The sequence below is a fragment of the Poecilia reticulata genome, chromosome 21, assembly GCF_904066995.2.
Source record: "Poecilia reticulata chromosome 21, P_reticulata-male-v2, whole genome shotgun sequence".
NCBI classification, from domain to species: domain Eukaryota; kingdom Metazoa; phylum Chordata; class Actinopteri; order Cyprinodontiformes; family Poeciliidae; genus Poecilia; species Poecilia reticulata.
Genome location: NC_088850.1, coordinates 17752348 through 17766902, shown reverse-complemented (window position 1 = coordinate 17766902; position 14555 = coordinate 17752348). Strand labels below are relative to the sequence as shown.

The 14555-nt window shown below is 44.7% G+C and overlaps 1 protein-coding gene across 7 annotated transcripts in view; it reads right to left on the bottom strand.

Moving 5' to 3' along the window:
* The window catches only part of klhl29 (kelch like family member 29), a 273850-nt gene that overhangs the window by 3881 nt on the left and 255414 nt on the right, over positions 1–14555 (bottom strand). For all 7 annotated transcript variants that reach the window (XM_008398295.3, XM_017302252.2, XM_081602206.1 and 4 more), the window contains 2 exons: positions 12659–12852; positions 263–407 (listed from right to left, as the gene is read on the bottom strand). In XM_008398295.3, coding sequence (XP_008396517.1) covers positions 263–407; positions 12659–12852 — 339 coding nt within the window. The remainder of the gene's footprint in view (positions 1–262; positions 408–12658; positions 12853–14555) is intronic.

The following is a 14555-nucleotide window of genomic DNA, read 5'->3' as shown; positions in this document are numbered from 1 at the left end:
TAATTAAATGGCCTGAGTACATTTTCCCCAAACCTCCACCCCCCTCCCCACCCCCCTTTTTACCGGCGTGCCAATGCAAAGACTGACGGGTTGCTAATGAGCACCGAGTTTCTGCAGTCATGTCAGAGTGGGTTTCTGAAGCGGGTCAGATCTGCTGCGAGAGCTTTTAAAGGGATCTTCACACTTCCCAACACTGGGGATTTAATCCACACTCCCCTTTTTTTTTTTACATCTGGCGCCCACTACATTGATTATCTCTTACCTGCAGAACTGCCGAGAGTGATTCATGTTGGGTCCGGCCTTGATGTTGCCTTTGTCCGGGTCGTAGATAGTGGTGGCTCGGGCGTAGGCCCCTCCCAGAATGAATATAAAACCGTTTAGACTCACCGCAGGGGCGTATTTGTTATCTAAAGACATGCGAGGGGGCAAACAGAAGAGAGAAAAGGAAGAAGAGGGGATTATTTTTCTTATTTTTTTGAGAGAGAGAGAGAGAAAACACAGAGCTTTTGTTTGGATGTCATTCTCTCGCCCAGCAGACATTTCCATTAAGTTTAATGGCATCAATTTGTTTTTTTATTCCACCTTTGCTGAATGAGAAAAACAATCATCATCAACATTCACCTTATCACTTCCAAAGATACACCCCTCTCAAGATTGCTTTAAAACAAAATGGATACCTCGACAGGAGAATAAATGCAGTCTATGAATCACCCAGGCTTTATTGGGTTCTGCTTCAAAATCTGTTTGGGCTCGGAGGCAATATAGCAGAGTTAGCCAAGTCCCAATAATTCAGAATTGCATTAGGCCCACTGGCACTTTCTCAGATTTATATAGGAAAAAAATAAATAAATAAAAAAGCATATGTATTGGCAATACATGAGTGAACAGGTGGGATAAAGGAGACTGTATTGTATTCCTCAGTATACGGCGCACGAGAAAAACACACATGAAAGCAGTCTGCTGCGGTGTTATAGATGACGAGGGGCTCGGGACGAAACGAAACGGTGGTTTGAGCCTAACGACGCCGCTGGACACCTGGAATTCCTCGGCGGCGGCACCGCTGCGCCGGAGAGAGAGAGAGAGAGACGGAGGAAGGAGGAACGTTTCAAACTCGGAGCCGCTCCTCCGGATCGGCGCTGCAGCTGGCCAATTTACAAGCGGCATGAATAATGCACAGACGTTTTGGCCGCCGTCCTCGCCCGCTCCGCCACAACGGATCGACATCCCTCTTCGAAAACAGACAGCGGGACGAGTTGGGTCTCAATAACGGCAGCGAAGGAAGCGGGAGCAACTTCTGTTTTTGTTTTTTTTTTTGCAGCTGAGAGCAGTCTGACATGTTTAATTAACAGGTCAGATCAAGAGGTCAGAGGGACCTCTGCTGCTCCTCTCATTACTGCATGGGAGGCTCCGACAAAATACTAATTACACTTTGCTATCACACTCACATGGAGAGTCATGCCGCTGATGTGCAAACAATCTCAGTTCAGTGGATGTCTTCAGGCTTCTAGACAAACCAACATCTTGAGCAGGTAGAGAGTTTAAGAAAAGTTACTGCCTTTATAGCTATTATATATAATTAATTAATCACTCAAAAGGAAGCATAATTATCTTGATATTCCACTTAAAGTCAGAAATAACCTCGCTAAGGCGTTTAAGGAAAAGTTTGAAAAGTCAAAAGTGATTCATCCGCTTGCATATTATGAATATCATGGCTGCCTGCCGAGCACTTGACCCTATTTCAATGGTTTTCGTTCAATTTTGAATGCCGCCTGCTATTACAAACCAGCTTTTACTCATGTGGTTCACCTGGGTTTTTATTCAACAGCTACGCTGTCACACTCCAGCTTCTTATGTGTAAAATTCATAGATTCAGAGCTCCATGGCCTCATCTGACCAGAGCACCTTCTTCTGTTCGCCTGCCCCGACTTCCACATGGCCCGAAGGTAAACGTCAAGCGGGACTCCTTGGGGCTTTTTCCCAATGTTCTCTAAGAACAGCCAGATTTATGCCAGGATGCATTTGAAGGATGGAATGTGGATTAACACACACCAATCATTCTTTGTTTGCTCAAGATTAACTTGTTACCTTGAGAAAACTGTCAGGACAGGATATGCAGAAAGTGTTCGCTCTCGGTTTCTGTAACCTTTCACTTCGCAAGAGTATCTGGGAATACTTTTGTATTGATCTCAAATTGGTTTTGACAAAAAATGCCAACGCTGACCATGTTTATTGTAATGATGGCCAATGAAAGGTAAGTAATTTAGCACACATGCAGTATATACACCATTTCAGTCTCTGCTTCCAAACTGTCTCCAAATCCCTCAAACCCAAGCTGTCCCTGTAGCGTACCCCTTCCTAATTCTGCTCATTTTGGTCGCTCTTGAAGAAAACAACGTCTTTACCCCGATACCGTCTCCAACTCCCATCATCTTGTTGACCTTCAAGCAGCTGTAGTTCTGTCACAGCTCACCTCCTGCCACTCCATCCAGGCCTCACACTTTTCTTTCACTTTCTTGTGCGTCTCCCAACAAAAATAGAATCCCTGATGCCATCCACTTTAAACCCAGGTGTCTCTCATATCCCACCAGTCTTAATGCCCAAGCTCACCGATCATAAAGCTGGATTCATGCTATGGATTATCCAGAGTATATCTCTGGTGTAACTGCATAAGTGTGCATCCCATTTTTGAAAGTTGGTACCCGACGCTTTTCTTTTATTCAGCCACTCCAACAGTATTAAAATACTGTTGAATAACCTGGTTAAAAAGTCCTTCCTTCTCTCTCTGAGACGTCTTCATGTACCCAGAGAGTCGTGTCTAATACTTGGTGGACCCAACCTTCATTTTTTTTTTTCTCACGCTCAGCTTCTCCAGCTTGACTGCCGTCCATCTGGGCTCACTGATCGAGTCAGTGAGAGAAAAACCGTGACAGTGGACAGTGAAATGGGGCTGTCGAAAACGGATCTGGGCAAAAATACAACAATTCTGAGCCTTTAAAGTGCCTGAAAGGAAATGGACCTGATTATATTACCACTGGTGGTAGTTGGGCTGCCTCTCCAGTTACTTGGATCAAAGTTTACTGATGCCTGCGTGAACTTCATCATTTTTGTCCTATGATCACATCAATCAGCAGCACGCAATCTGATTCTGCTTTTTATATCCTTTGATGCATAAATGAGAATAATCCTGTGTTGCTGTAATTTTCTGCCGAACTCAAAATGACTATTAGAGAACTCCCAGCGCCATTTTCTCTTTTATGCAATATAAATATATATGCAACAGTTCATGTCCATTGGACAAGGCACAACTGATTATTTCCAGCTTCTAGAAGACTGGGACAAAATCAATTTCAGGTGTTCTCACACCCGATAGTCCGCTAGACTTGGTTAAAGTGGACTAACCGGGGCTGGTGTGAATGAACCCTTAAAAGCGTTACCTTCCGGGTGAAAATTAAACAACATTTTTCTAAATAAACGTAGTTGTTCCAAGGTCCTGCTGTGCAACGGTTTTAAATGTCTGTCAGGATGGAGGATTTCAAAGAAAAAGTTTCAGAAACATTGAAGCAGGGACTTTTTTTTTTTTTAAATCTCCTTCACCATAAAAAGGAGAAACAGAGCAGCTGCTAGGAGAGGTAGAAAAGTTTTAACGTGACACCTTGAGAGTCCAGGCCTGAACTCTGTAAAGCTCCCTGTGAAAGCGGCTGAGCGGTGACAATCTCCTGCCAGACTGAGCTTCAGAGTTTCAGAAGAATGGCAGACGACTCCGAGCTAAAGTTGTGCCAAGCCTATACAGTCATTAAAAAAAGATACAAGGCCGTCACTGCAGCAAAGTAAAGGATGCGCAGAGGAGTCGACGCACTTTGCCATCGTGAGGAACCGCATGCAGGCTTGACGGGAGGGGAATAGACCGAATCCATTTTCGATTATAGAACGAAGGGCACGGTATGTTGATGGTGCTATTAAAGCAGAGTGCTTTAGGCGAAGTCAACATAAAGATAGCTTTGGGAAGAAAATTAAGACGTTACTTCCGTCTCCGTTCACCCAGGTGCTGCCAGTCCGTGTCAAAGCAGCGGACCGACAGGGCTGCTGCCTGCGTCCGCTAGCTAATCACGTTCAGAGAAACGTCACATGCCGTAAAGGTGCCGCAGACGTTTCCACGCCGTGAAACGCAATCTAAACCGAACGGCGCGACGGTCCCGAGCGCGAGCTTCAATTTCCACCCTTGAGAAACAAGTCGTCATTGATTGGTCGTCCTCACGCTGTGCCTGACGTTTTTATTCTCCCCCCACCCCCCTCCCACACCTCTCTTTGCCTTGCTTCCACTCATTGCTATGCCCGTCTTTGAGAGGCACACGTGTGAGCCGGCGTGGACGGGTGTACGCGGTGTTTTGTGTTCGGTCCCATAAACACAGAACACTCATTTCTCACTGCTCTGCGCCTGAGGCAGAATAATAACAGGATGCTCTCAAAGGAAAAACCTCTCGCTCTCTCTCTCTCTCCCTCTTTTCCCCCTGAATGAAAGCTCCCACCACCGCTTCGCGCCTCTCTGACTTGGCCTAACAGCGAGCAGCGAGTCTGAGCACTTGGAGGAGGAACAGGCAGGTTATCTCTCTCTGTGGCTGGGCAGACCTTAGAGGACTGCGGCTGGAGTTCAACATCCCTGCACTGCTTTGCTTTTTGTTCTTATCTCTTGGCCTTCAGTGCAAAAAAAAAAAAAAAAAAAATGAAAGGAGCTGTTCTCCTGAAGCAAACAGACGGAAAAGTGCACAGCCTTCCTTTATGAGAGAGGAAAATCTGATTATATACGGAAGTGCAGTGTTACTCATACATGTGATGAAGGGCTGGATGGACCAAAAATGTTGTGATCAAATCAATACTTCAAGCAGTGAGTGAGACGGCGTTAGCGATTTCTTTGTCTGGGTTCGCTGCGTTTGAGATGGGAAAACCCAGAACCCCGCGGCCGACCGCGTTCTACATGAGAAAATCTGAATAAAACAAAAAAGTCAAGAAAACAAGACGGAAGAAGAAGAAGGTTTTCGCACTCCAGCGGTGATAGAAATACAGTTGCGCCTGCGGGGTAACACAGGCTGACGCATCCGCATAAAACATAAACCCGTCACCAAAGCCTGAACGAACCCGCTCCCCCGCTCCGCCGCGCCCCCTCGGGCTCGGGGTCAAGGACGCCAAACAAATGAAAACACACAAGCTCACACGGCGAATGTGAATTTTATTACCGCTGTCTAAACAAATAACTAACTACGTCTCTTGCATCCTACCCTATCTCACACCCGCATCGTCACAAAGGATTATCTGAGTCTGTGAACCTGGAACCCTATCGCAGCGATAGCGCACGCATCACTATATCACAGGTTACACAGTCAAACCGATGCAGATGTAGACAAGACTCAGCTTGCTGATAAAGCTTCCCCAAAACAGCAGCCGTCATCCCATTCACACCGTCATGGAAATGTGCAGTCAGGGGCGCGACCACGGAATAAATACGGCATTTTTCTTCGACTAAACCCTGAATAGCCGGATGAGTGCCCACTCCTGTTTTTATTTTTTTGTCTTTTTTTTTTTGTTTTGTTTTTTTGGGAAGCACAAAGAGGACAAAGACGCTTCAGTCCACTGCTGCTTTAAGCTTAGATAAGATTACAACAAGGTAATTGGAGCAGCAACAACAACATTTTTTGCTCACAATGTCCTTTTTATGTGGTGTGGGAAGAAGAAAAGCAGCCTTTGAAATGACTGGGCCAAAATAGCCGAAAGAGGATGATGTACTTTAATTCAATATGATGGGGACATGTCCAATTAGGTAGCTATGGAAACACTCCACCTTCCCTACCTCCTCTCAGTCTGTTACTTTCCTCTCCCCCCCAGAACCCCCCTCCTTGCCGCCATCCACAAAGGCCCCCTCAATAGCGGCCCTCGTTCGTCTCCTACGTCATTTGCGGGAGTAATTGTTCCGTGGTCAATTTCCCAATAGAGCAGCCAGGGTGCGGCGCTTCCACTCTCAGATCCCTGGAGTCGACAGGTCGATGGAGACCTGTCTGTCAGCAGAGGTAAACACTGAAGGGGTCACGTCGGCTAAAGTAGGAAGGCGCAGCTGCAAATCTGAGCAGTTTACATTCACCAGAATTGTTGACCTTTGTATTTTTTAACACTCCGTTAAAGTACATACACACAACTTGCATTGACACGTCTTCTGAATGTGCTCCATCCCCTTGACTACTTATTTTCCTTAGTGCTACAGTAACGGTTGGTGTACTTTGTTTCATTTGCGTCATCAGCAATCTCCTCAGAGAAGCAATTGGTGCTGCCCATCAATCTGGGAAGAGATGCAAGGCGTTTTTCCAAACAATTACATTATTTTCAAGTTGAAAACATTTGGTATGGAAATCTACAATCCAGCAACCTCATCCTAAAAGGGGAAAAAACTAAGAAACGAAGAGGGACAGCTTAGACCCCAATAGCTCTCTCTATGGATGTTAAATTTTAAAGTTCCTGACACTAAAAGTAGGAAAGTATGTCCTGCTTGGAAAGGCTGCAGAGAGAAAATCTTTTCTCTCTAAAAGGAACTTGACGGGACACAAAGATGCATCTGAATAAAGCACAGCGCTTCTGGAAACGCGTCGTTTTGACAGATAAGGTGAAAGTTTGTTTGACCAAAGTAAATAAAACATCTCCTGAATGGTAGCTTTGGGGAAGCAAAGAAAAGCTTCCCATTCGGATATTTACACACACACAAAAAAATGTGTTCAAACACTCATTCATTTATGAATGAAGCATATTTTGCAGCCAAATAATCTGTGTGAACCTCCACAACAATAAACTCAAAGTCAAGCAGAAAACAGCCACTTCAGGTGAGGGGTGCTACAAGACGCTCAATCATAGTGGGAGCTTTGTTTATCCACTTGGAGCTTTTTTTGCTCAGTGACGGTGTTGGATCGCACTAGAGGGAAGAGATAAAAATAAATGGCGAAGCAGGTATAGACCGGATCTGTTTTATTACATCCAAATTCATGACACTGAAACAGGGCGTCCGTCCTGTACATCCTGATCTCCTGACGCTGCGATTGGACTGCATGGACCTTCAATTCAGTCAGTTGTATTAGGATGCTGATAAGTCGCATTATGTATGTTGGCACCTAAAAGGTATTCTTTCATGTCAAACAGTTAAAATGTGGAAATGAAAAACAGATCTAAAGAGTTTTATCAGCCAAAAATATATATATACTGTATATATATTCTCTCCTGCTGTAACAGTTTTTTTGATAATAGAGGCCTGCCAGCAGCTAGTAAAGCTGGAAATCATAATTTCCCATACATAAAAACATCTAGAAAAGGCGAACTCTAAAACATCACAGCCAAATTGGCATCAGCAGTTTCCAAATCTATTAAAACCTCCAAAAGGAAAGCAAGAACTTATCGAGGATTGGCAGAAAACTCCATTGCGGTACCAATGACCTTCTCGGGGCCTTGTTGCATGCTGAATTTTTCAAATGTCATCCTCCTTTGGCGTGAGCGCGGCAAACAAAATTCCTTTTACCTTCTTTGGATCGAGGCGATATCTCCAAAAACCTTGGCATTTTGGTAATTTGGCTGAGCTGACCGGTTAAGCACTGGGAAATGAGACTTCGTAAGTAGCTTAGCGCACCGCGGAGGTGTTCGCTTCTGGTCAACGCCGCCGTCCGTACGCACGCCAATCAGCTCAGTGATATTAAAAGACAAAGGAAGACTTAGACAAACTAAGCTGCAGGGATGCTTTGGAGTTGTTGGAATGGACTATTTTTGGCACAAGTAATACTTTTCACAGGAGATAGGAAGTCAGTCTTGATAAGTGTTTGTGAAACCCATTTGCAGTCTATGCGGGAGATGTTCCATACAGAGGGGAAACACGCGCACGCAGGCGTGCGCGCGTACAGTCACAGTAGATGCACACAGCTGTATTTGTGTCAGTCGATAACATAGTGCTGAGAGACTGCGAGAGACAGGGTGTGGTGGGGGCGAACGGGGGGAAGTAAGACAGAGAGAGAGAGAGAGAAAGATGAACTGAGAGATTAAAGATGGGGAGAAATGGAGGCAGGCAGAGGGGATGTTGGAGAGGCGCTCCCCACCGGCTTACTAAAATCATTGCCGGCCCAATTTCACAGGAAGCACTAAACCCGTCCATTATCTCCCGGCTCGTTGGCTGTCAGACGCCAGCTCGTCCACGCCCTGACGGATGATGGTCAACCCGTCTGCCTCTGCGACTGTAACACACGGAAACACAAGCGCACCCCCAACCTCACCCACACCTCCCCCTCGCCCCCCGCATGTGTGCGAAGCAACCTCCTGGCTGGTTACATAATTCATGCACTGCGTACCTGTGCCCTCAGGGTTTGGATGGCTGATATGAGGTAAGCTGAGGTTGTCAGAGTCTCGATCTGTGTGTGTGTGTATGTGTGTTTTTGTAGATGTAACAGACTTTTCTCCCATTTCTTCCAGCTGCACCACACCCACGACGGCGTTCGGATCTCACCTCAAAAGCGTGTGTTACATAATCTGCAACTTGCCTGATTTCTTTTTAATTACGCCAAGCAGTGACGTAGAGCCCCTTCGAAACGCCAATGTGCTTTTACACGGGAAACAAAAGGATTTATTGATGACCTAGCGGTTTCTTCTTCAGACAAAACAGCGCCGGCCAAGGCTCACACATCACGCGAAGTGGTTGAAAACCCCAGTTCACACGGAATAAAACTGAATTTAGTCAGGCGAATGGAGAAATACCCCCAAACTGGTTGATAAATGATAGCAGAAGGCGTCTTTAATATTTACAATCTGATCTCTGTCAGCTGGTTTACATCTCTTCGTTCCCTCCTGTTCTCTGAGCTGAACTGAGCAGGGAGAACAGGAGATATTCCAGTGTGACTAAAACGTATTCATTGGGAATTCAATATGGCTGAATTCACAATGAAGCCGCTGTCAGTCACACGTGTTTCGGCTGTGTGGTCAGACAGCAGAGAGTTGTCTGAGAACTGATGGGAAGCAGCTCTTTAAGATTAAAGCTTCGATCGTCGTCTTTTCAAGCTGCATGCTCTCTCTATGGAAGGTCAACAGTGCCACAATTCAATAAAAAATTCATTCGACGGTTGGTTAAATGTTTCATTCTGTAATTAAAATGGAAAAACCACATAGAAAATACATTGGGGACAACAGTGGCTCAAAGATGGAGACACAAAAACGGTGCTTGTGAGAGAGCAAGATCAACGAGGGAAACTCTCTCAACCACCAACGTTGAAACGAACCGAGCCAACGTTTTGTGCCATCGGTTCACGCTGCATTTTCCTGACATTGAAGTGGAAAAATAATCCAGAACTGTTACGCAATTCCTGCGACAGACTGGCGACCTGTCCAGGGTGAACCCCGCTTCTCACCCGGGGCGTTAGCTGGAGATGGGCACCAGCAACCCTCCCGACCCCACAAAGGGACAAGGGTGTAAAGAAAATGGATGGATGGATATTATACAATTCATTTAGCTTTCATGTGGACAGAGCACAAAAAAAAAACAAAAAACATGATTAACTGAAAGTGTGCCACAAAAAGTAACATTTCTGATTAATCAAGGTTTTTAAAACGTGGTTCACGTTTAAAAACTCAACTTCTATGATTGAGTTTGACAGCAAAGATGAATTGAAAATGAGCTGGTTAAAGTGTGCTGGTTAACCAATCAGATGCTCCGATCTTTGACAAGCCGACAGAGATTAAATTATTTGAAAGAGCACTTGAACACTAAAACTGTCAGCTCATCAAACAGGGCTAATCATTTTAATAATTAATTAGAAGTTAGTTGAATTCCCAGTTAATTATTAATCATATCATATTTGAACTGTATTTATATACATGTTTTATTTTATTACAACAAATGGGCGTTACATTCAGGAGAGCAGGTGGGTTTACATTTCTTGTCCCTATTAGCGTGATCACACTTTACACAAAAGGAAAGCTTTTCAATTCATCTTTAAGTCTTTGTTAGTTCGTCTTTAAGGTACTTCAGCTAAATTCAAAATCACTAGTGAATATGGTAATCTCTCAAAATGGCGCTGCATTTATAAACTGTTAGCAAGGATATGGCTACCAGCCAACATAATGAACCCTGCCTCTGGCCAATGGCAAATGAGCTGCCACTTAGCATTTCAGAATCTCACTATTGACTGGTTTATGTGTTTGTTTCTCTAAGGAAGGACAAGATTTACTCACGCTACCATTAGATTTATGGCCATTTTTGGCTTAATCCTTTTGCCGCCTGCCTATGTATTCATCTTAGGCAGCACATATTCAAGCACATAATGCCCCATAAACCCCACATTAATCTTCTTGTTGTGTCGAACACAAAGGAAAAGACGAGAGAGAGAAAAAAAAAAAGTTTCTCAGGATTTGCTCGAATCCATAACAATCACCTTATGCGCAGCATCTTTTCAGAATGCAGTGAGTTGTTTGTGTGGTGGGAAAAACGGGATAAGATCTTTGCTTTTGGAAGACATCTGGGCAGACCTGTGAATCACACCGAGGTGTGCTCTGTTTTTCCAGCTGCCTTGGAGTTATGGCAGTTAGATTAGAGTATTTCTTGCGGCTCTGCATCCTTTAAAGGTCCCTGGAGGCTCGGGCTGTAATGCTGTTGCCGCTTTGGCCAATAACGTGTCAGGAGCTGAGGTCGGACTCACCTATCATTTTGCAATGGTCTTTTCATTACATAGCCAGAGCAATAATGCGGACAGAGGGGAAACGATGGAAAACACAGACCAGGATTACGGTGATAAGGGGGAAAAGAAGACAAGAGAAACAGGAAGGTTCAGAAGCAGATCTGGAAGTTTCCGATTGCAGTTGGTTAACATTTGCACTGAAGGAAGCTTTAATACGAAGAAGTAAACCAACACAAAGCCTCGGAGCATTCACACGTCACTTCACTTGGGCATAAGGAGGACAACGTCGTTAATATGGAGCCACATTGAGAGCCCTGCACAAAGCACACACACACGATTCAACCTGCCAGTCATATGGAACGCACACACAGCTCAGCCGTGATGGGTTTACGGCGCCGGCTGCGCGAGTCGAGTACATGATACGGAACGGAACGTATTGGAGTGGAGGAAGTCGGGGGAACGCCGTTGCTAGGCGACCGTAATTGACGGCCAGCGAGTCCGTGCTGCACTCCGATGTGAAAGGAAAACGTGAGTGAGCAAAGGCGTGCGCAGACATAAAATGTCCCCCTTTTCGCACATTCACACTTGCATTTAGTGAAGCAGCGAGGATGTGGCGACTGTTTTCGATGATCACTAAATGAATAATAAAAAAATAAAATTTGCCAAATTAGTTTTCTTTTAGGTCGATGCCGACACTGCACTTTGGGTTTCAAAGCACCAAGGAGGAATCTTGGGTAGATAAATAAAAAAATTTGACAACAACATATTTAAGTATCATAAAAAATAAAAACCACAGTCCTAAATGGATATTAAATATTATATTCCATTTTGGATGTTGTACAGGGATTGTTATTTTGTAGGGCTAATATTGTTATTTTCTAGGATTGACACTGGTTTAGACCAGTTGTTTGTTAAGCAACTACTACAAATTATATAAAGGTTTTAGAGGCTACAGAACAGGAAACAATTTTTCTGTCTCGTAAAATAAGACCAAATTTCATAGGACTTTGAATTTGGGCTTGAAAAGCTTTCTTATCGCATATTCTGATTTGTTTAAGTCTGTAAGAAAGGCGTTGTCGCAACCACATGCAAAATTGCTCCGTTTCTGCCAGAGAAGTAGAAGTCATTTTGTATCCACGGCCTCTTTGGTTTTTAGTGGATATCCAAGTAGAGATTATGTGATGTGACATGTATGATTGGTGGTTTTCGCTAATCAGAAGGAGCTCAAGTTTTCAGGTCTATTGAAGTACTGTCCTGTTAAAAATCTTCCAAGTAAGCCAAGGTCGCTGTACATCATCTGCTCAATGTATCAGAAAAGATACAATCAATCAGATTTTTGTAGACCGTTTCCAACCTGGTGTTTGTAAATCTTTCGACTGCCTCTGTGGATTTTAACCAATCCCAATTACTCTTAATAAGACTTCAATATAGGAAGACTTAAGAACAGCATTTCAAATATACTGCTCCAAAAAATAAAGGGAACACTTAAACAACACAATATAACTCCAAGTAAATCAAACTTCTGTGAAATCAAACTGTCCACTTAGGAAGAAACACTGATTGACCCGACGAGGGTCCCCGTTGTCAATCAGTGTTGCTTCCTAAGTGGACAGTTTGATTTCACAGAAGTTTGATTTACTTGGAGTTATATTGTGTTGTTTAAGTGTTCCCTTTATTTTTTGAGCAGTGTATACTTCTAGCATTCTTGCTAGTAGTCTATTTATCTGGCAGTCTGAATTAACCGTAGACATGCTTTGAATGTCACAGACAATACAGTTTCCTTTTCAATTGCTTGTTACAATTCCGTGCGTCCTTAGTTCACTTTAACTGGTGGAGTTGTTAGCAAGGCCTGCTAGGGATGAGATCTTTTCAGTGGTTTAAAAAACATGTAATTTTACTATACCCAGTCTGGGTACTTTAAAAAGCACTGATCCAATAGGAGAAAATGAATCCTAGCAAACTGGAAAGACTTTTCTTACCTATCATGGGTGATTCAATGAAGCTCCAAGCGTTGGTCTGTGGTATGTAGGACTGGAGGACGCCCGCCGAGCGCCCAGCCTCGTTCACGCCCCCAAACACGTAGATCTTTCCTCCGCACACAGTGGCGGCCGCCGAATGGACCGGCTTAGGGAGAGGGAAAACAGTCTCCCATGTGTTGGTGATGGTGTCGTACCTGCAAAGAGGATAATAACTCACTAAGTCTGATCATTTACCCGAATCCGACAAAGGCGCATGATGAGAGGACAAAGGCGCAGTTTACAGAAAGCCTCTGATTTTTAAAGTTCCCACCGCTGTGAAACCCTCATTTTTGGCTGCAGAGCTGACAGATGTAATTAGCGGGATGGCTACACCACCAGGGAAGATGAAAAAGCCCAACCATTACATACAATGACAGCAATTAAAGCAATTACGCAAAACAACGCATGTTGGGAGCTACCAGCCATTAGTCTCTAGAGTTGGGCTGAGTGTCGGCGCCGAGTTTTGGATGTTTTGCCATCGAGCCCTCTCTGGCAGAGACCAACACGCAGGATGACGGGGGCCTGACCCGCCAGTCTGCAAGACACAACACTCCAAATCTCCCTGGATTTCGCCCTTTTCACATGCGGACGGTTTTATTCCGTCTCGCATTTCTCACACTCGGAGTCTAGCGAGCGCAAATGCTACATGGGTTAGCATTTAGACACGAGCGCCGTTTGTCCCGAGGTTCCATTAACGCGGCATAATCCTGCATCCACGGGCCACTGATCAAAGCAGCCGCACCGACAGCTCTCCAGCTGGAGGAGGCCTCATTACGGAGCCGCAAACAGATCCGGGACCTGTGATGCATCCAATTCGGGCTAAAGCAAACCTTCCTAATCAAGCCCGAGTCTTTATTGTCAAACACACACATACAAAAAAAAAAGATAATTAAAAGGAGTCTGAAAATCAGCTGCCAGCATCCAGCGGCCAGCAGAACTCACACTTAAAACACTTCAGGGATGCTTCGGGGGGGGGGAAGAGATGACTCTCTTTCTAAAAGCATTTTTTAATCGGATTTTTCCACTGGGATCAACAACCTTCATTAGGCCACAGGTGTCTTTTATTTTTCCTTTATGTGCTCGTGTAACAGTATTTATTGCTGCAGCCCCTGTGGCATTTTAAGTCAGGCTGAATTTAAATGACACCAGGGAGCACTACCTGATCCCCCCCAGACACACGCACGCACGCACACACACACACACACACACACACACACACACACACACACACACACCCCGCCTTCTAGAAAGAAGGCTTTTAGATAAAGTGCAAGAGGAGATGTGCGAATTACCCTTTGGGAATATTCTCCTTGGGGTTCTGATAATGTCGTCGGCAGCTGCTGCAGAGAGGATGGGCTTAAAATCGAATGTCAGTCGAAGAAGGTGGCGACACAGAAGCCACTCTGAGAGGTGGACTCAAAACACTCTGAAGTACCAATTAGCACTGTTTAAACATGGGCACACACACACATGTGCGCGCACACACACACACAAACCAGTCTGAGATCGAGGTACCGAGCTCTGCAGAGACAGAGTAACAAACACGTGTCTCAGTCTCCAGCAGATGTAATTACCCCTCAGACTAACATCGGGAGAGCTTTGTAAATTTAAGGGTCAGACGCTGCTGAGTGATTCTGATTACAGGACAGACAAGAGTCCAGCATGGCTGCTGCTGCAAACAACCAGACAGAGAGAGAGAGAGAGAAAAACTGACTCAATTCCACACACTAATGGAGCGGGTTGGAGTTTCTGAAGTGAGGTTCTGGTATAAGGAGTTAATATCTTGCATGCAGTGGGAAGCTCTCTTTATTTTGGACCAATCCAGATTAGTTGGTCCCGGAGGCTGAAGCTAGCAGCC